This window comes from Athene noctua, chromosome 9 (assembly GCF_965140245.1).
Source record: "Athene noctua chromosome 9, bAthNoc1.hap1.1, whole genome shotgun sequence".
In the NCBI taxonomy this organism is placed as follows: Eukaryota; Metazoa; Chordata; class Aves; order Strigiformes; family Strigidae; genus Athene; species Athene noctua.
This window is the reverse complement of record NC_134045.1, coordinates 6,598,236-6,619,787: the sequence shown is the minus strand read 5'-3', so window position 1 is coordinate 6,619,787 and position 21,552 is coordinate 6,598,236. Positions and strand designations below refer to the sequence as shown.

Genomic DNA, 21,552 nt, shown 5'->3' with positions numbered 1-21,552 from the left:
GCAGCATCAGACAGGTGGCTGTATTTTCTGCTCATATATTGGTGTGTGCTTCGAAGGTCTAGAAGCACTGCTTGTTATAATTCCAGATCATTTTTTTCCAATTTAGTTTGGAGGTGGGGAAATTTAAAAAAAAAAAAAAAAAGGGCAAACCAAAATCTTGTTGCCCTCCCAAAGTCCTTCCACTCATGATGCAGACCCAGACAAACCTTACAAAGCTGTGTCTTCATCCCCCCCACCTCCTCTCATGCACAGAGCTGAGCTAGGGTCTTAGCCCAGACGGGTCACGGCAGCAGCCCTTGCCTTGGTGACAGCTGCCGTAATAGTTGGTCCCCATGTGCAGACATGTGCAAGGATCTGGATTTAGCTTCCCTTTTTCAGATTGTAACTGTGATTTCTCTGTGGGCATTGCCTAAAAATAAGGCGAGACCGGATGGACGATGAAATGAAGAATAGGCTGTGTAGAAGTGGCCACTTTCTTCAGTATGTGATTCTGGGGGGACTGTGTCACATGTGTCTCAAAGGATGGCAGATTGTTCTCTGGTATACAGAAAGGAACCATGTTTCTATTTCCAGCTGTAGGGGGTCACAGGCTGTCTCATACCTCAAATGCTTGTTCTACTTATTTCAGAAGGAAGGGGTGCAGTGCCCTTTATTTCCCATACCAGTGCTGGGTAGCAGGAAGGCAGACAGCAGACCTATGCAGTAGAGTTTCCTGACAGATTTCTTCAGTTTGAGGAGATTTCAAATCCTTCTCACCTCCCAGAGCTAAGCAGCCATCTGTGGTACCTGTGGCTACATGTAGTACTGCTGCAGGACTGTTTCTAAGACCGACCATAAATATATTTTCTCAAAGGTCCAAATTCCTATGACAGCAAGTTTCTGTTGTACCACAGGATCTGTGTTGCTCTGGACCTGCTGAGCAATACCTATGTTTTATGGATCAATAGCAATATTGTCAGATTGTTGGGGCAGGAAACATTTATTTGCAGAAGGATGGGAACAAAGGCCACAAAAGCCTCCCAATTCCTGACAAGTTCAGTCAGATGCTCCTGCAATTGTGTATCCTGTGCCTGTGTATTACTGCAGTTTACCTCGTGGCTATTTGTTTAAAATTCAAAATATGGTATGTTATCAAGTATGCGTCACAAAGTAACCTTTGGGATAAGGAGCTAACGGGTCATTTATATCAGTCTGTTCATGTAAGTCGGACCTCTTTGAGATTTATTGATACACTGAAAATTAAAAATACTATTCTTATGTATTATTTTTTACCCACTCCAGCTGTATGCATGGAGAGAGGCTGTGCCGTAAACTTTCCCTGTATGCTTTCCAACTGTTTAGTTATTTCCATCCTTCCTCAACTGACTATTTTTAAGGCTCTTTTTCACAGTTCCTATCGGGCCTCCACGAGCTCCACTCCTGCCTGAAGCTGTCAAGTCAAAACCTCCTTTTTTCCCCCCCCCCCAATGTACTCAAGTCCAACAATCTTATCTTGGCTTATCGCTCCTACCAGCTTTCATCCTAGCTCCCTCAAATGGAGAGCAAGAAGAAGCAGTTGCTGGGACACAGAGATAAAAGAGAATAGAAGCAGGGCATTTCACTAGGATTTAATGCATATTAAACCAGGGGATTAATGCATTTTCATTTTCACATTGCTCTGTATGGGCATCTTGCTCTACCTCTGGTGAAGTAAAGTGACCTTTAAACTTCTCAGGAGTGGATTGGGGAGAGAGCTCCCAGCACTTCGCAGAGTTGAAAGAGCTGAGTACTATGATATGTATCTGATGTTAGTGCAAGGCTGATTTTTTTTTTTTTTTTTTTTTGTCTGAAGCTCTGTTTCTCCTTTTCTGCAGGGATTCCTGAAGAATGAAAAAGATAATGCATTGCTGTCAGCCATTGAAGAGTCTAGGAAGAGGGTAAGTTGGAAGCAAGAACCATTTGTCCCTTTAAAAAAAAAAAAGGGGGAGGGTGGTGTCCCTAAGAATTAATATATTATGTATTCAATAAACTAGGGGAATTTAAGAGGACTGTATTGAGAATATAGAAAAAATAGACAATAGGAAATGCTTGCTTAGAATTTCCAGGAGAAATACATGTTGTATTTCAACTGCAGTATTTTGTAAGGTCAGGAGGCTCACAGTGTTTGTCATCTATTTGAAAAGAAAAGCTGTTGTTCATAAGGCACAGCACACTTGCTCCAACCCTTTCGACATTGATGCTGCCTTTTCTAGAGGTGATAATGCCTAGGACATGGTGTTTATTTCCTCTTTTGCTCTGAGAAATGCCTTGTGCAATGACTTTCCGTACAGTGATGACACTCAGTGTATTTATTATAGCTGTTTCTCCAGGTTACGGGAGTTGTTGAAGTATATATGAGCACATTCAGGCCTGTGCTGCAAGGTTTAATTCTCATGCCTGTTGAAGAGAAAATGCCATACTGCATCACACTGTCCAAAGGAAATCTCTCATATAACAAAAAAAAGGTTTTATTTAAGCAGTACAAAGGAAAATGCTACAGTAAGAAAGTAAGAGTTGTCGCTTAGGCTCAGGGTTTGCCAAGTCTGGTTTTATTCCCTTGAAAGGAACCACCAGTACTTGGACTGTAAGGAAGAAAGAAAAAAAAGTCAGCCTTCCCCTGTTCATCTCATGTCTCTTCACTTCCAAGCAAGCAGTTGTTTTGAAGATTTTCTGAGCTGGAAGTTGTTTTGTGATGTGAAATTCATCTGATCCTGTTTCTGAATCTATTTACGCTTTTGGTATCTGTCGTGTTCTGGGGCAATGATTTCCACAATTGAATTATGCAGTGTGGAAAAATGCTTCCTATTGTTTGTCTTAAAACTGCTGCTGAGAAATGTCATTGCATGCTTCCTAGTACTTATGTTATGATTGTTTCCCTCCATGTACACTCAAGGCATCAGGTTTAGAACTGAGCCTGTGTTTCTTCCAAATGATAAGAAATAGTACTTAAGCATTATTAAATTATTTTAATTAGATATAATTATACTGTAATTATTGATGCATATTTAAAACCCTGTTGAAATTATTACAGTGAAGGTAAGGATAAGACCTATATTCTACCATGAAAGTATAAAGTAAATTTATATAATAAAAGAAAGAAACACAAATCTTTTGCTCCAGTTGCATGCATGCACCATAATTAAATGTTTGCCAAATGTCACTGCCTCTTATAAATTCATTTATACCAGGGAATGTTTTGCCCCTTAATTGACAATATCCTAACAGCGGACTGTAATGAGATGAAAAACTTACTCAGCCAACCGAGACGTTTAGTTATGTAGACTGCGGCACAAAGCTATGCAAAAGACTGAGAAGGTTGGGAAAGGAAAAGAAGTGAAAGATTCAATATAGCTTATTCCCTATTTAGAATTAGCAGAAATATTCTTATTTCCTGTCCTGGTATACTTGAGGCTGCTAGTTAGCATTACCCCAATGATAACAGGAGAGGTAGAGAAGCATCTCTGCTATCCTAATGCTATTGTCAAAATAAGGAATATTGAGGGAAAAGCTGTTTCCTTCCATGAGTTTCCCTAATTGGATCTGAAGACAGTGTAGCACATCAGCCATTTTAAAGGTAAAAGGACGTTTTTTCTTGAAATATGATTTTCCAACGTGCTTCCCTGAGTTATGTTCCTGATGAGAGAGACTTTCTGATTCTTGGGCACTGGTTAATTTGCATTAATACTTTTATTTTTATTGTAGCATATTTCCCATTTAAAGAAAAACATTACTAGTAAAGACCTGGAAAAGAAATATGAGCAATAAACTCACATCTCTGTTAAGAATGCAGTAAGTCAAACCTTTATAGCCTCCAGGGAGGTGAAAAGTGTTGCCATTAGAGAAGTTACTCTCAACAAGCCGCATGGATCCGTGATGACCTGGATATTGTGTGCGTGCTGCTAAATTAAAGTAAGCTGCCTGTCTATTTGCAGCCTGGTACTATGGAAGAGACACAGATTCCCTGCTTTACCAGCTGGGGGTATGTGAGAGTTGTCTTAATTCCATACACACCTACCTTCTGAATCCCCTTGTACCTGAACAGGAAGCCTGTTAAAATATTATACAGCACATTGTTAGCTCTTGAGGGTTGACCTGGTTGTTTTATCTAGTTGCTGGGTTTTGTTTCATTTTTGAGCTGGTCTATTAATAGCAGAGCTAGGCTGTTTGGTGTTTCATATGATCCTTAGCTCTTGTTCTTCTTCACCAACAGACTTTTGCTATGGCTGAGGAGTATCACCGAGAATCAATGCTGGTTGAATGGGAACAGGTGAAACAAAGGATTCTTCATACTCTCCTTGCATCAGGGGAAGATGCTCTCGATTTCACCCAGGAAAATGAGGTAACTCTGTTTTTCTAAACACTGTGTGTAGTCACGCATGGCGTGTACGCAGCTGGCATTCTAGCTCTGCTGAAACCACCTCTGGATTATTCTGTAGCTACAACTGTGTGAAACGAGAAATACCAAATCTCTATTTAATTCCAGAACAGCTGTGACCAGCAGAATGCATTGTCTAGCAAAATATCAAACCTTTATCTTTGTTTTCATTGGCTGATGGGAACAGGCAATGGATGTCCTGTTGATGAAGCTGTGTTTTAAGAAATGTGTGTGGAAGCTGGAGACTTAGTCACTAACACATATTAGGTCAATAAACCGAGAAGGCAGAAAACACTTTGGGGTGAACTTCACCTTCAAGAAACCTTTGCAGCACTAATGACACCAGACAGTTTCTCAGGTGCAACTCTGCTCACACATAGGGCTTAGTGTCTCTTTCCCTTATCACTGTGTGATAGGCATGATATATGGCTTTTCTTAGGAGGCTGATGAAGTCTCTCAGGTTTCTTGGCAAAACCAAATGAATATTAAAAAAAAAAAAACAAAAAACAAAAAACAAAAAAACCACCCAAAACCCAAACCGGAAAAAGAGGCATATGCTTTCCCTTTTACTTTGCTATCTTATGCAGTGCAGATTAAAATTTTGTGCTAAAACCTTTAGTGTTCAGCAATTGAAGGTTAACAGTAGTGACCAAATCCTTTGGGCAAGACTGACTCCACTTTTAACATGAAAAGGTATTGACTAGCAACTTAAAACATTCATCATCTTCTGTTACAGCTTAAAACTTCAGTTTATTCTCTTATTGGAAATGTTCTGGTTGCATGAGTAGAGTAAAGCACAGTTACATGCAGAGTTTTGGGAACTCCACCCCTCCGAGCTGGAGGCATCAGACATCAGCTGGGATCTGTGTAGCAGCAGAGTTACATCACCACCCCTGCACAATGCTCCATGAAAACTGTAACCTTGAGAGGAGAGGCAGTAGGGGGTGGGGGAATGCAAGTTGGTGTGCTTTCAGGCCAGAGAACAGGCCCAGTTTTTTATAGCCATGTTCTCCAGCTCTGCCTTTTAAAAAAAATAAATTGTTCGTTGGAATGACTTACAGAGCTGCAAAGTACATTAAAATAAAAAGCCCTTGGTGTTAATGGGGTATGACCTGTATAGGGATTTGGAAATAATTAAAGTTGTTAATGAAATGTCCCTTTCTGATTACTGTTCTTTTAAATATAGGTTAATCCCAGTTAGCATACATCTTTTTATAGAAGCTGTCTTCCCCAGAAAGTATTTTACTGATACTTTACTGTGACATCTCAGAAGGTTGTCCAGCTTTCCAGTCTTAGAAATGCTAAATAATGCAGGCTGAATTAATTTAAAACTAGGAACAGCTATCCCATTATTTTAGGATGTGAGTCTGAAGACTTGGCAGCTATTCTGATAGCTTCTAACATCTTTGATTTGGGTGTGGGGTTTTCCTTTTGAAGTGTGGATATTGACTGCTAGCAGAAGCAATTTAATAAACTACTCTGAAAAGGTAAAACCCCTTTTCTGATGTTTCAATGTCAAATGGACACTGTCCTCAGCCCATGGCACTTGAGATGCCAAGCACCAAACTGGTGGGAGGAAGGAGGGGAAAAAAACCCCTCTCTAATGTTGTCCATGAATGACTCAATATACACTATCACTCAGTAATACTCCACTCTCTGTTTCAAAGCACTTGTAGTATCAGTATGTCATTTCAAGAGCATTTAAAATCCTTGATATATTCTAGTCTTAGCCTCAATAAGTCAAAGGTCTGAGAGGTTTGAAGTGCATCTACTGTGTTAAAAGCCTGTTATCTAACCTCCCCACAGCAGGTTGTTCTTCTAAAGCCTTGTTCCAGTCAAATAAGTTTTTTGTGTGTGTGTGACACAAACAGACACAGCCTGCAGAATATAGTAGAGGTTTAATTGATATCCTCTGGAGATGGAGAATCAACTGAAAAGGCACAGATCCAAACGCAGCAGGGGGCCGGTCTGCCTGCGAGCCAATTCTCAAGCTTTGGGCAAGCTAATTTGGGCAGAGTGAAATACCAACACATTATTCATGGAAATAAGACCAATTAACAGGCAAAGCTCATGATTCAAAGAACCTAGCACAGGACTTGCCATTAGGTTTTTCTGCTCCCCCTTGTCCTCCAGCCTGGCCACCTTCCTGTAAGGGAAAGACAGAGCTAAATAAAAAGGTGCTTCTTGGGAGGGAAAAGGGAAGAAAGCCTGAGGTTTGTTTTCAAGGTATCAAACACCTGTGCTTTCAAGGTGTTTGTTCTGAGTCTTGTTCTACTAGGTGCTGAGGCATTTCTTTTGTCCTTTTATTGCAGGTTTTTCTTTCTTTTACCCCCGCCCCAAGCTCTTTACTCCTGCTGTCAAACAGCCTGCTCCCACAGTGACTGATACACACTGTCACTCTTTGTTTCTGTTCTGCCCCTCTCTTTCATGTCTTCATACCCCTTAAATCCCAAGGACTGCGAGATGTTTTCTGCTCCCCCACTGCACCACAGTGTATTTTGATGGTGTTTCTCCAGCTCAGTTTCCTGCCTAGTTATTCACCACATTGACTGGCCAAGCCATTTGGAGTGCAGACAAAATGTCTGCCCAGACTTCTGCTGAGGAATGTGCATATGCATATGAGGGTGATGAATAATGCATCTCTATATGCACGAGGTTTGGTGTGCAAGTGAGGCTGAATGCTTGGCTGAGTACAAATGAAGGACTCCTTTGAAATGAATTTGAAAGATAAAAACGTGATGGCAGTGCAGTATAGCTGCAGCTTTCATGAATGGATAGTATTCAGAATAAATATTACAATTTTGAAGAATGTTTTGGAAAGATCTAAATTCAGGGCAGGGAGAAGTAAATATATTTGATAGAAACAGCACAAGCCGTTTTAGCTACATCAGACTAGAGATGCAGAAATGTGTGTGTGTGCGCACTTGCACTTCTGCAGTCCTTTGTGCATTACCCACTTTTCTGTTTTTCCTTTTGCTGCTCCAGTTAAGCTTAAGAACCTGACCTGAAACACAGTGGTTCTCATATGCACCTCGCTGTTTTTCTCAACACATCTTTTATAATCTTTTCCTTGCTTGAGAACTCTGTAAGTTGTGACTTGTCACCAAAGAATATCCTCCTGCTGCCCCCCTTAGCTTGTAGGGGATGCCTCTTCAGCTGCTGGTTGGCAGCTTCAGAAGGATTGCCTGCGCAGCTCTCCATTTCTGCAACTCAGGGTGAAGAGTGGAAATGACCTTCCCCATGCTGACTCACTGTTTTAGTTTTCTGTTTGAAATTTCCTTTTAGCACAGCCACAAGACAGTTCACTGAGCCAGTGCTTCTTTTTAAGTTTAATAATTCAAAGATGAAGCCAGAATGCAACTATGAGATGGAAAAAAAATTAGGAAATAAGCTTGCTTCCATGGCTCTTGGCATAGGAAAGAAAAGTAAGACAAATTCTGGAGTTCCTGAATTTTCTCTTTGCTGAAGTCCCAAGTTGGTAGCGGGCATTCAAAGAATTTAATTTCAGTGTGGCAGGGCTCAGCTTTGGCAGACTGTTAGAAGTGATCTTCAAAGGATAATGGTTAGGGTAAAATTAAAATTGGAGAAAGGAAAGGAAAACCCAAACCCTAGAGCAGTTATTTCTTAGTTTCAGACATAGGCTTTTGAATTCAGGTCCTTACCTGTAGGTTTTAACTCATCAGTCACACACTGCTCTTAAGCAGTAGCCACATGGATGCTCTTTGGTGCTGCAGAGCAGCAGCAGGAGGAAAAGGGACCAGATTCACAAAACAAAGCCCCAGTCCTTATGTTTCTGGTGTTTGGGCACTGGTTGAAAAGTGACACTAAGTAACAATGTACCCTCCATCACTTGCTTTAGAAGATGAAACCTCATCAGTAATTAATGACAACGTCCATAATTTAGCAGTACTTTAAATAACTCTGCAATTTATCTGGCACAGCATAGGGGAAGGCTGCAAAGCGCTATTTCTGCCATCATGTCTGTTTCCCAGGAAACCTGCTTTAACAGCTTCTTTGTTCTTTAGAACAAAGAATTTGTCATTTTTTAGGTGGATTTAAAGGAATTTGTGTCAGATGATTTGGCACTGAAAGAAAAATGCAAATGCTTCTGAATTATCCATTAAGAGTGACTGTGAAGAATATTTTTAGTGTAAGTTCAGATGCAAAAATAAAAAGTGGGATTTCTTTTGGTTTTTTGTAAGGCATTTTTATACTGCCTGAGGTCTAAATGCAGCTGCTTGATTTTATAATCATGTTGGACATAATTTATATAGCATTATTACTGAGAATTAATGCAATGATAAACTAATTCTGAAGGATTGTCCAGGCTCATCTTTGATAACTTCATTCATTTATATTTCACTATATCAGAGACAAACACAACTGAGCATTTTTGAAATTCTGTACTCAAATGTTGTACTCTACGCAGAAAGCAGTAATCACAAACATAACAAAGTTCTTATAATTTCTCAATAGAGGTCAGTGCCCTTATCTTCATATATAAATTCCTAGCTAACTCTGTGTTGCTTTGTCTTTAAATTTTAAATTGTGATCAAAACTCCTGGACTAGGACAGCAGATAGCCATTGTCATTGCAAGAACATACACTCGTGAGTGTACGGGAGATCCTACACAATAGAAGATAACCTGGGTTAAACTGGTATCAAATTAAAACTATAAGCGTTTGGGAATGACTGAGAGACTGTTCTGTGTATAGATGGATCAGTAACATGTCTGGGAGTTCACGCTTGTATTATTTCATTTCAAAGTTGGAATAAATGATTCTGTGAGAGAGAAGGTTCAAAAAAAAAAAGATTCTTTGGAAGACCCTGTCAGCATTTTGTCCTCATTTGAAACAAATTGAATGATGACACCACCTGGAGAAAAGCTACCCATTTCTTGGATCTTTTCCTGAAATCCATGCAAGCCAGGTCATGGCAAGAACATTGGTCCTGCTGTGCTGCGGCCTGACAGGCATCAGCAAAGCTGAACTCTAAAGCTGATTAAACTGAAAGTGAAAACAATTACTTTTCCATTGCATTTGGGCTTTATGTTGTTTGTACAGGCAGCAAGTTGGTCACATTTAACTGAACTCTTCCAGGAAAAACCAGAGCATGTCCTTAAGCAGTGCTTGAAGGTGATCCTATCTACACAATAAAGTACTGACAGTCTGGGTAACTGATGTAACAAAAAGTAAAGGTATTTGACATTATTGCTAAGGTGCAGTGTAACAACTAATGAGGACTTGCAGCTAGCCATAACCACCTTTGATGGTAAAAAGCTTAATTTTAAAACTGCAGATGTACCTGCTTTATCTCAGAAAATGTTACTGATTCCAGTTTAGAGGTATGTTGATGGACTTGAGTTATATGGTACCAAACCAAGGCACAAGGCACAGCAATACCCCTTCTCAGTGTTTGCTCAGCTGCTTTCAGTATTTAGCTTGTGTGCTTTGCATCCTCCCTCCTGGTGAAAGTAAACAACCATCTTGGATCCTTATAACTCTATCTAAGCTAGACACCTGAAGTAAGCCGAGCAAGGTTTGTGCAGAGAGGTGACATCTTGTTACCAGACCAGCTACATTGGGGAGAGTCAAATGAGTTTTTGGGTTCAAAGTCTGAAATTCAAAGTCTGTTCCTTCAGTTTCAGACCTGAAAACATGCTTGCTTTTCTGAAAGCCTGTCTGTTTCTCTTTGCTTGCCCTAACTATGTCAGTTGGCTTCATAATAAATATTACGCTTATATACTGAGCTTGTCTTGCTTTTATCTTCAGACCATCGTGGCTGTAGCACTGCTTATGAAGCAGCTGGTATTAAAAGACTGCTTACCTCAAAGGGATCTGTCTTTAAGATTGTACTTTATTTTTCAAACCCAAGACTTGCAGTGCTGATGCTGAAATGAAGAATTGCTTTTTTAGGGAGCAGGAAACATTGGACAGTGTTGTATACTTAAACTGGGAGTATTCTTTTCTCCAGAGTGGTGAACATCTGTGTTCAGTGGTAGCTATACTGAAACATACCTGTGATTTGTAGTGAACACTTACAAGAATAGCTTTATGCAGCATTATACTATGGCATGTGATATTTTGAATTTTATAAAAGAGTACAAATTTTCCATGCCATGACTCCATCAGCTGTTCCTCTGTGCTCTACACTGAATATCTCAATCCTAGCGTAGTCTGTGGGTAGAAAGATGATTTTTTTTTTTTTCAGGTCAGGATATTGCCATCATCTTTCTTCCTCCTGCAGCAGACCAGCAGTGGGGCACTTTTCAGCAGATAATTGAATGCTGCAGTCTCATTTTGGGTCTGTGTCATGGTATTTGGGACAAAACTGGAGTTAGATTTGCTAGACTGGATCTGTTTCAGCTGCACTGAATTCTGTGTCCTTCCTGTGATGGAGGTTTAGACTAGATGCTTTGCAGCATGACACTAATGTGACAATAAGCAACCTTTCAAGAAACAAAAGGAAAGAATTAAAATTATAAGATGCTATCGAAAAACACTGAAGTCCTAATTTTGGAGAGCTAATGGTTGGTTTGTGCACTGAAAAAGGAGGACTTCAGTCACTTCAGAAAATTTAAGCTAAATTGGGAAGATAATGGAGTGTTGCAGTGAGACTGCATTTTACTCTAGATCAAAACTCTGTTCTTAGTTCTGTCAGGACCATGGTTTTGCTGTTGTTCTCTAGGAGTACATATACTGGTAAAATGCACTACAGTAATTTTATACCTCATGCTTTCTTATACACCTCTCATTAAACAGCCTAGCTATGTTGGTGAGTTGGGTCCTCCAGGTCGCAGCTCATTGGACAGTGTGGAGATGGCATATGCTCGTCAGGTGAGTGGAAAAACATAGTTCAAACATTGTTTTCTATGGGGGGGGGAATAAAGATCTGTGAGCATACTGTGTAAGAAGATATATATGGTAGGTAAAACATAAAAGTATCCGCCTACAGCTAAAATGCAATTGGAAAATACAGAAATTTAGCCTGACTTTTTAGAAGTGTACTCACCTGCTACAGGATTTTTTTTGTCAGAAGGAGATCCTGAACACCATATATGTCTGTAGAAATAATTTCTGCTTGTATAGTAAACTGAAACTTTTAACCTTTCAAAAAAAGGTTTTTTAGAACTACTGTCGATGCGTAATTGTATGCAAATGAAGACTTTATATTCCCTTTATTCTCACATGTGAAAGATTGCTGTTCTGTTGTGTGCATGTAGGAAAAACTGTGTTGAAGTCTTAATCCTGATATTTGTCAAATTATATCCCATTTTAATGGCATTGCTTATGAGCAGCTTTAGTGTATCAGCTATGAATTAATATGTCTGGTTGTATTAGACTCCCTCTGAAAATTTTCAGTGAAAACTGATAAACCTTCACATAACCAATTTGTTACTTTTGTTATTAGAGATGATCTGTTTACCAGCACTGTTGGAAACAAAATGAAAGAGAAGGACTTGATTTTTCAAAATGGAATATGTGAAACAACGTAGACAAAGCGTTGTCTAATTTGCACACAATTACTGTTATTGTGTGCATTGGCTCAGTGTTTGCTGAGACAGATAGCAGCTTGTACATCTGTTTTTCTATGTCTGCGTTCAGTTATGGTAACTAAAGAAATTAATCACAAAATAAGGTGCATGGTTGTGCTGATAAAGTGTACATTTAGTTGTTAATAGTACGGTAATTTTTTGTATTGACTGTAATATTCCTGCGTTGAGTCTTTCTTGTAGCATAATTATGTCTGTACTTTGAGGCTATCAACATTATTCCCTGTTGTTTTTGTGAATATGGGAAGCTTCTCTATCAGTACTACTTCTAGGAGTAGCTGCATGGTCACTATGTCTTCCTCATGGCTGGGCAGGTGGGCTCTCATCAGCTTTGCAGGCTGTGTGCAGGCTGCTCACAATGTGCTGTGGAAACAGGGCACCCATGACCAGGCTTCTGCTGCCAAAAATGCTTGGTGCAGTCACCATGTGCTCCTGGCAAGCCCCCTGGAGAAGCTGGCCTGGCTGAGCTGTCCTTAACATCACCCTGCTTGAGTGCACAAATACCTGCGTTTTGGCACTCAGTATGGGGCTCCTATGGTTTCAGTGAGTAGCTAGAAGTCCTGGAGATCAGGTAGCCTGTGCTGTTTCCGTTTATCTTCAGCCTTATCATCAGTTTATTGTTACATTGAAGTGACTAATCGTTCTTCATGGCTAGTTGAAACTATTTCACAGAAACATGGTGAAATCCACATATGTGATTTCACTGATGTTAGGTCCTGGTTGCAATCCTAATTTCCACATCTTGTTTGCACGCTGGGCATGTTGAAGTAGTGCATGCAAAAGGGACTTAAAGCATGATGGCACCACCTTTCTAGCATTGAAAGAGATTATTTTCAGACATAGCTGGAAAGTCTTTGGGCTGAGAGTAGAATAAACAATAGTAGAAGCAGCTGAATTAAGACCAAGATTTAAATCAAAGTGGGTTTGTGTGTATGTTTAAGGGCAGGTTTTGAAGGGCCAGGTTTCTGTACTCATTTCCCTGTGTCAGATTTCCCTGAACACTGCCACAAACCAGCAAAATTCTTGTTTCTTTTATGTCAGTAGGTAAGAGGCTGCCATGCAGGGGAGTATCACAGCCATCCAGTTGTCAGGTCTCTTCTGAATCTTTATCCTCCAACAATTAACTGCAAGATAGTCCAGCAGAGCACTCAGTGAAGTGCTTTGCCATGCAAAACCCCTGAACTGCTGGATTGCTGCCCACCTTCAGGCAGGCCTGGGGCTTTGGTGTGTTGTGGAAGTGCTGCTGATGCCCACTCCTCTTGTGTGGGATTAGACGCAGCTAATGTGGGAGTGAAGCAGAAGGGACTTGCTGGGGACGCTCTGTTCTTGAAGCCTGGTTCAGATCTTGCTACTGTGCCTGCCGAGGGGGAAGGGGAGTAATATGTATTGTGCTAAACTTGCTTACTTTCAATGTTTCAGATTTATATTTATAATGAGAAGAAAGTGAATGAACATCTGCTTCCTAACCTAGTGGACCTTTGTGCGGCTGTTGCAGAACTCGATGATAAGGTACTGCCAGTGAGTTAACATAAGGAAATGTATTTACTCTGTTTTCAGCTGTGATTAACAGCCTGCTGACATTGGTAGAAAAATACTGATATTACCAAAAAAAAAAAAATCACAGCTCCACGGAAAATGCAGAGCCAATACCAGAGTAGGGTCCACCTGTGATAAACTTAATCATGGTGAAAATTTCTTAACACAGTGAGGAAGAGAAGAACCTGGTTTCACTGTGGTGTCCCATCATGAGTGATGAGCTGTCAGGAAAAAAAAAATTGCTTTTCATTTTAAATGGGTTCTGTTGTGTTTGGTTTTCAGAATGTGGTCTCCTAATACCCTCTGAATATGTTTAGCTGTAGGTGAAAGGGTTTCAGTCAGAACCTGTTAGAGCTGAAGTGGGCTCCCATAGCGAAGCATAAAGCCCCAAGGATTGACTTTAAACCAGTGATCTGCCTGCTTTTCTTCTTTTCCACTACTTTAATTGCATTGCCTTGATCCACCCCAAAAAAGCAAATGTATAAACCTGGCCACCTTTGAGAAATGCTTGGAGGAGAACACTGCAGGATTGTCAAGTCATGAAAAAGCTATGGAAATGGGGAGAGCAAAAAGCTCTTCAGAAACTGAGGGGCAAATGCTTCAGTCGGATCTGAATTACAGGTGTGTGTCTTTGCTTTGAAGAACTCTGTTCATTTTGCTAGGGACAACACGGTGAGTCTGAATGTTCTTGCTGCTTTGAAGCGCTGAGATCAAACACCTGCCCTTGCTGGAGCGAACAGTGCTATTACTTCTCAGTATCTGGCTGTTTCAGCAGGGGTACTGTAGTCCTGGAGATACGATCTTGTCCTTATGAATGAGCAGACCTGCATGGCTTTGAATTTTTTTTTTTTTCAGACCTGAGTCTTTGTCCAGGTGGTCAGTGTCCTTTAAATATTTCTCATCAGAGCTGGTTGCACAGATTTGCAATGGCAGCCAGAGCAATTGCTTATATGGAAAGCTGATATTTATTGAGTGGAATGTACAAGCTGGAAATGAAGGAGTCTGAGCACCAAATACCCAGCCTAGTTTCAGAAATCATTGTCGATCCTGGGTGACAACTGCAGGTGCAATATTTATCGCTATTGTCTTGCACAAGAATTATGCAGAGGAGCCTGGGCAATTTGAATTCTACAGGGCACAAGTGGCTTACCTTCATGATTGCATCCAGTATCTCCATTACAAATCTAAAGAGATGTTACTCTTACGTTTTTATGCTTTTCTGAAGCATCAAAACAACATGTAGATCAAAACAGTTTTGCTTGTTCAGCTCTATACTAATTGCTGTTACGTGGAATGGCTTGTTTGTAGAACATATCTGAGATGTGGGCCATGGTGAAACAAATGACCGATGTTACCTTGGTTCCTGCTAGTGATGCCTTGAAAGTCCGAATCAACATGGAGGTGCGTATGGAGTTTGTGAGGAAAGCTCTGATCTACCTAGAACAAAGGTAAGGTGAATGCTCTGGGTAGCACACTGTAATAGAGTTCCTTAATAATAAGCCAGAATAACTGTCATGCACACAAACAAATAAGCTATGTCTGGCTGCTTACAGAAGTGTCTGTTGCCTGTCTTTTCTGTTCTGCAGAGCTTAGAGCAGCCACTTGAGTATAAAACTGGTTTAGTTAAAAACTGCTCTAGTTAAAAAGGCCTTGAATCCATGGGGAGGTTGGTTAGAAGATGCAAAGACCTTTTATTCTTTCTTTTGTGTTGCCCTTATCACTGACGGATATAGAATATTTATGTGAAGGTTTTTCACTTGTGGAAGGAGATCTATTTCCCCTCTGCAAAAAAAAATTCCCCTTTTCTCTATTTCTTGATTGCTGATCACTGTTAGGAACTAGTGCTGGGAGGAAGTGAACACAGCACTGGGGACAAATCTGGTGCAATGAGTTGGGTTCTGATCATGCCATTTCTACACTGAAAGGTTTTTGTAAAATTTGAAGAGGCTGGAGCTGAGACATCAAGGTATACATTTCAGACTCTGAGAAGTGGTTTACAGTCTGTGTCAGCAAGTGTCACAGGGGCCTAAGCTCCTTGACCAAGAAAATGCTTGGGAGAATTGCAGGCTATGGAGCACTCCAAGGCTGAAACCCCGGATGGCCCCTATTACCTATTCACTGCATGTGTGGATATTGTGGTGTCTCTTATCTAGTAGCCGCCGATGTAATGCCAGCGGGCAAGTTCAGCAGTGCAAAGCGAACAATAACTGCAGTGTAGTGTGTGGGTATTTGTTACGGATGTAGATCTGCCATGTGAGCACGGAAAGTGCTGTGCTCTGATACAGCACACGGGGAAGAGATGTTTTCACCTCCTGGCACAGTCTCTTCCTGGCCCCTGACAGTTGGTTGCCACACCTCATCAGCATTTGTCACCAAGGGGTGGTGGCGGTGTGCCTGCCTCTGCACAGATGAACTAACGCATTGGAAGGATTTTCTATTTCCATTTCTTCAATCTCAGCACTGTGTGATGAGCCAGTGACTCTTAAACTGATCTGCCAAATATCCAACTTGCTAAATTTTCACAGTGCCATTAACTGCTAATTGAAATTAGGAATTAGTTACATATAATTCCCCCACCAACCTTCCCAGTTGTGGAAATTGGGCCCTTCAGGCTTGATGTCTTTTTTTTTTTTGTAAACAGACAAGTATACCATGCCTTGCTTTGTAGCTTTTCTTTCCTAGCAGGAATTGGCTGGTGTGTTTCCATGCCTCACCTGCCCCTCACATGTATGAGGAGGAGATGTAGTGCAGCTCACAGCTGTTCTTGCATTAGTTGCTTTGGAGCAGCTGTGATCTTAAGCCCTGAGGAGCATGTGCTTAACTCGGCCATAATGTTAGTTATCAAGACAGGCTGGTACTTGCCTATGTTTAGCATAGCCTTTCAGTTCTATGGTCTGGTGGTGCACAAGTCTGTTGTGTGCTGCAGAGAAAAAAGGAACTTCATGTAATTTATTGCTGCTGCTTGTTAAGGCTTCCTTCAGCATACAGGCTTTCAGAACTCCTGCTTCTAAACATGAATATTTGTCAAGTTGATCTGCCTTGATTAAAGGCTTTGATGGGTTATTTTAGAAGGTGTTCTCAAAGCTGCCCTTACCAGTTTTTTTTCCTCTAAATTCCCTTTATCTCTGTGCTTTTCTCCTGGTAAGTCCATGGCCCTAAAGTTTGTGTTTGTCCATAGGACAGGGAGGAAAGACAAACATATCTGTGGTGTTTAACTGTTTGTGACAGGACTGAGAGTTAAAGCATTAGGGTGGAAAGGCTTTTTGCCAGTTATGTAATTGAGTTTAGCTTAGTACTAAGAGAAGCTAATGAGAGGAACCTCATAATAGAGTTGAACCTGGAGCAGTACACCACAGGCTCCAAACATTGTTTGTCTTGAGACTGCTGAATGCAAGGATCTTCCTACATCGACAAGTTTTTGCCTCATTTTGTTGTAATGATAGTGTTTGAACATCAAGGTAATTTGCTTGATATTGCCAATTCAGTTGGATCTGAAAGGCAATGGTTATTTTTGTATCTGCAAAGTGTATTTTGTATATGCAAGTATCTTTCAGTCTGTTCGTGTTTGTTTTGCTTGTGTTGTTTTTCAGTTACAAAAGTTACACCTTTGTGACAGTCTTTGGAAACTTGCACCAGGCTCAGCTGGGTGGAGTCCCAGGGACCTACCAACTAGTCCGCAGCTTCTTGAACATCAAACTCCCCGCGCCTGTCCCTGGTCTCCAGGTATGTCCATCACTTTCAGGGACTAAGCTAAATATAGTAATACAAATCTGCTTGCTGCAGCCATGCCAGTGCAACCTCCAGTGGTTTTTTTAATTGTTTAAACAGCTTTTAGGGCAGCAAGCTCTTAATCCTTCTCCAGAATTTTTTATTAGGAAAATGGAAGATAGTAGACAAAAATCACTTTTGAGTTCAGAGCTAGTCCTGAAGCATGGTGATGCTCAGTAGTTTGAGTTCTGAATTCTAAAAATCACAGGCTATTCTGGTGATCTTTTCAGACATCAGCAAGCAAGTATTAAAATATGATGTAATCTCCCTGTCTTGCTTTTTCTCTTTTTTGTACTTATTGTAAGGTGGTGACACATATATAATGAATAAATCTGAATTGTAGCCTAAGCCTCTTATTTAAGAATCTGAATAAAATCCTGCTCACCTGCACATAAAAGAAAGTGCATAGCTGTGCACCTACAGAATTACCAGATAAACAGGCAGGCTGGGTTGAAAAACTAAAGTTAAATAATAATAAATTATAGCACTGGAGACCACATAGCTGAGCCTAGCTGTCCTTTTCTTACCTGCTGAGATCCATGTTTAGTTTGGTATCTTTCTGTTTCAATACAAATATTGTTAATACCTCAGTGGTCTAATCTAAGCCACCTCCTGGGTGGGGAGGTTATCTATGTGCTAGTTCTGGGATTGTCATAACCTCCCTCAGAACTGAAACCTGGGCAGCAGAAGAGTCCCATCATTTGCTGCTAAGATGTGCATCGCTTTCACAGGACGTAAACCACATGATCTCTGGCTGCTGTAACACAAACAGAATTTTTTACCAAAATCAGTGTGTTGGTATAAGGACAGAAATAATGAATGAGGCAAAGGATAAGGAAATATGCTCTTTTAAAAAAAAAAAAAAAAAATTATGTCTTTATTTTCAGGATGGTGAGGTGGAAGGTCATCCTGTCTGGGCACTGATTTACTACTGCATGCGCTGTGGAGATTTGACTGCAGCCATGCATGTGGTGAAACGGGCACAGCACCAGCTGGGGGAGTTTAAAACCTGGTTCCAGGAGTACATGCACAGTAAAGACAGAAGGTAATTGGGAACTAGGGAAGATCTTTGGGAGGGGTGGGAATTGCTGTGGAGTAGTGAAATAATCAGTGGCTTGGTAGAAATGTAGGAAGCTCAGGTCTCTTCTGGTGGTGATGGCTGCCTGGTGTTTATATTACCTACCTAAATTACATGTAAGAAGTGTGCATGTTTTAGTTTGTGGCTTTGAAGTCTAGGAATCTCCATAGAGAGAGAGTTGTTTGAAAATATGCAAAGACTTATGTTTCAAAAATAAAATAATGGTGTAGCTTTGCTTTTTTACTATAGCATCTGCCCTGTGTGATAGTAAGGATACTGCATACAATAGGTTAGATTAAGCCTGTGCCATGAATCCTCTGTCTTTTTATTTCCCCCTTTGCTTATTTTAGTTGAATTTTCTTTGGGGAATGCTTTTGACTACACCTGTTTCCATAAGCATGCTACACAATAAAAGCAAGCAGAGTTTGTTAGAGACCTTCAGAGGCATCTGATCTCACATCTTTCTTGTGCTTATTCTCCTCTTCCAGTTTTTGCTATCCATCGCTTGACAGAGGCTGCTGGCCAAACTACTGATTGTGTGCTTGCAAGGAGTTGAGTTAGTGCATCTTAAGGTGTCCTCTGAACTCTGCTGTGGTGTCTTAGGTTATCTTGTTTATCTTTCCATTTGCAGTGAATTTCAAACAAGCACATGCTCAGCCATTGCATTATGGCTGTGCTCCCTTCAGGGGAATGGCACTGTGCTAAGGTACCAGGGGAAACTGGAGGGCCCAGGTAACTGCCAGGACGTGAATATCCCACCTCAGCCTGTGACAATTTCATTCATGTGTGGGAAGCCCTCATCCTGCAATATGTTGAATGCATTGCTTCTCTTCAGGTTCTGAAAGTGTGAGCAGGAACACATCAGTTTGCATGTCTTAAAGACAAACCGAGGGTGGGGAAGGAAAATGCCATTTACTGAGTAGTGTATGTGGTGTTATTCATCTGTAAATTAACCTGGTTTGTAGAGAATATCTAGGAGTGCTCATTTTAGTAAGATTGTTCTAGAAACCTTAGTGAAGGTACTATCATTACAAACACTTTAATGAGATACAGCATAATTGATTTGTTTTTATTGCAGCTATGGAAAAGTACTCTGCCTACAGGTTTGACAGTGTCTTAGTCTAGGAGAACGCTTTATTGATTCAATTCTGTAAAATTCTCTACAAGAAGGTACAAGAAATAGAATGACAAGGAACATTATGACAGTATTTAACGACACAGATGGAAGTGTCTCTCCTAAAAGACTTCATGGTACGACGACCTGCTCACTTGTTAGCTAAAACCAAACCCAAAGAGTTCCAGAGACTGTGAGCTCTTTTTTTCTGAAGTGATGAAATAGCAGAGATGAAAATATCTCATCTACCACAATATTAATACACGCCTAAAGAGACTGTCATCTGATATTACTTTTTTTCCCTTGCAAAATTTTTACCTACAGATGTAACTGGAAAATTCAAGAAATACTGGCCAATGCTTACTGTCATTATGCCTTTGCTGTCAATTTTTACATTGATTTGTATCCGGGTTTCCTCATACGGGGAAAGATGTGTTTCATGTCTTTTCCTTCAATCTTTATTTTCCCTTAGACTATCTCCTGCCACAGAAAATAAACTGCGTCTTCATTACAGACGAGCTCTGAGAAATAATACTGACCCATACAAAAGGGCTGTTTATTGTATTATTGGCCGTTGTGACATTACTGATAACCACAGTGAAGTTGCTGATAAAACAGAAGATTATCTTTGGATAAAAGTGAGTGTGGTGGTGGGATTGTGTTGTTGTTTGTATTTTTTTTTTAAGTTTTATTTTAAGGACAGGTCCAAGTGGTATTGCACTTCTGTACTCCTCTGCTATTTCCAGGCCTAGTATTACACTATGTATTACACTGCACCAGTGTAATTAATACCTGTGACCTGACCCTGCAGATAATGAGGGTCTGGGAACCCCAGGGCTGCTCTGTTACCCTCTGTACTATCAGATGTTAATCTGGGGACCCTTGTCTTTGAAAGTGTCATGTTCCTCATTTGACACTGATCTTTGTCAGCTGTTTTTACAGTAGTGTTAGCTTGATACAGTGAGGGTCCTGTGACTCTTCCTTTCTGGATCGATTATGGCTGAAACGTTGATGTCAACTGGCAGAAGACGACCCTGTCAATGTGTCTATAGTCCAAAGTTCTTACAGGTTTGGTAGGAGCGTGATAGATACTGGTCAGTACCCATTTCTCTCCTTTACCAGAAAGAGGGAATAGAACAATGTGTTTGTTAAGGCTGGGTAAAAAAATACTGGGTTTAATTATTGCTTAGTGAGTATTCGGAGTCCTGGCATTGAGGCTTGATGGGATGGACAGATAGAAAAGGACCTCTGGGTGATATCTGTGTGGATTTCTGCTCTTGTTATGTTAGAGATCTCTGCTTCCCAGCAATGGATGGACCTGATGCTGTAGCTAGAAGTAGTTTCTAGTCAGTTGGTCAAATCTTAAGAGAGGCTTCAAATGGAACAAATATCTTCTGAGTGCATCCCTTGTGCAAGGTGAAGTTGAAATATCTGTGCTTCTTTATTTGGATGTGTTTTTTAGCTGAACCAAGTGTGTTTTGATGACGATGCTGCGAGTTCTCCACAAGACCGACTCACATTATCGCAGTTCCAGAAGCAGCTGCTAGAAGACTATGGTAAGAAACCACAAAGAGATTTGTTACTCGGGGCTCTGCTTCTCTGCTTAGGGCACTTTGCAATTGTTATTAGACAAACCCCAGACTCCACATAAAACCCTATAGCTCTCCATTAGTGACAGGCATCTTTAGGGTGTTTGTTCATGGACAGCCTGCTTCCCTGATGGCAGACTTCAGTAAGACATGAAGAATGAGTCCTGTGTGTTCCCAGCAATCTGGAGAGTGAATATTTTTCTGTGAACAACACTGCTGCTACTTGTACTTTATCCATACTAGATTATGGATTGTTTTCTCTCACTGTAAATATGCTAGGGTCTTTTAGCAAAGCTTCCAGCTTTTGGAATACAGAACAAAAAATCTTTACCTAATGTAGGCATGTATTTCCAAGGCTTTTATCTGTGCACATCCATTGTTAATTGTTTTCCTTAAATTTTTGTTTCAAGTAATATTCTGGGGACCCAAATCACTGTTCCTTCCACTTCAGAAAGTTTTAGGAACATCCAAAGCCCAAGAGAGTACCTTTTCCCAAAATCATCTTCCAGTCAATCAAAATC

At 40.5% G+C, this 21,552-nt stretch overlaps 1 protein-coding gene across 6 annotated transcripts in view; it reads left to right on the top strand.

Moving 5' to 3' along the window:
• NUP93 (nucleoporin 93) overlaps positions 1 to 21,552 on the top strand; it is a 92,520-nt gene that overhangs the window by 58,050 nt on the left and 12,918 nt on the right. For all 6 annotated transcript variants that reach the window (XM_074913278.1, XM_074913279.1, XM_074913280.1 and 3 more), the window contains 9 exons: positions 1,854 to 1,916; positions 4,229 to 4,357; positions 11,156 to 11,230; positions 13,366 to 13,455; positions 14,791 to 14,930; positions 17,073 to 17,205; positions 18,138 to 18,295; positions 19,915 to 20,080; positions 20,905 to 20,998. In XM_074913278.1, coding sequence (XP_074769379.1) covers positions 1,854 to 1,916; positions 4,229 to 4,357; positions 11,156 to 11,230; positions 13,366 to 13,455; positions 14,791 to 14,930; positions 17,073 to 17,205; positions 18,138 to 18,295; positions 19,915 to 20,080; positions 20,905 to 20,998 — 1,048 coding nt within the window. The remainder of the gene's footprint in view (positions 1 to 1,853; positions 1,917 to 4,228; positions 4,358 to 11,155; positions 11,231 to 13,365; positions 13,456 to 14,790; positions 14,931 to 17,072; positions 17,206 to 18,137; positions 18,296 to 19,914; positions 20,081 to 20,904; positions 20,999 to 21,552) is intronic.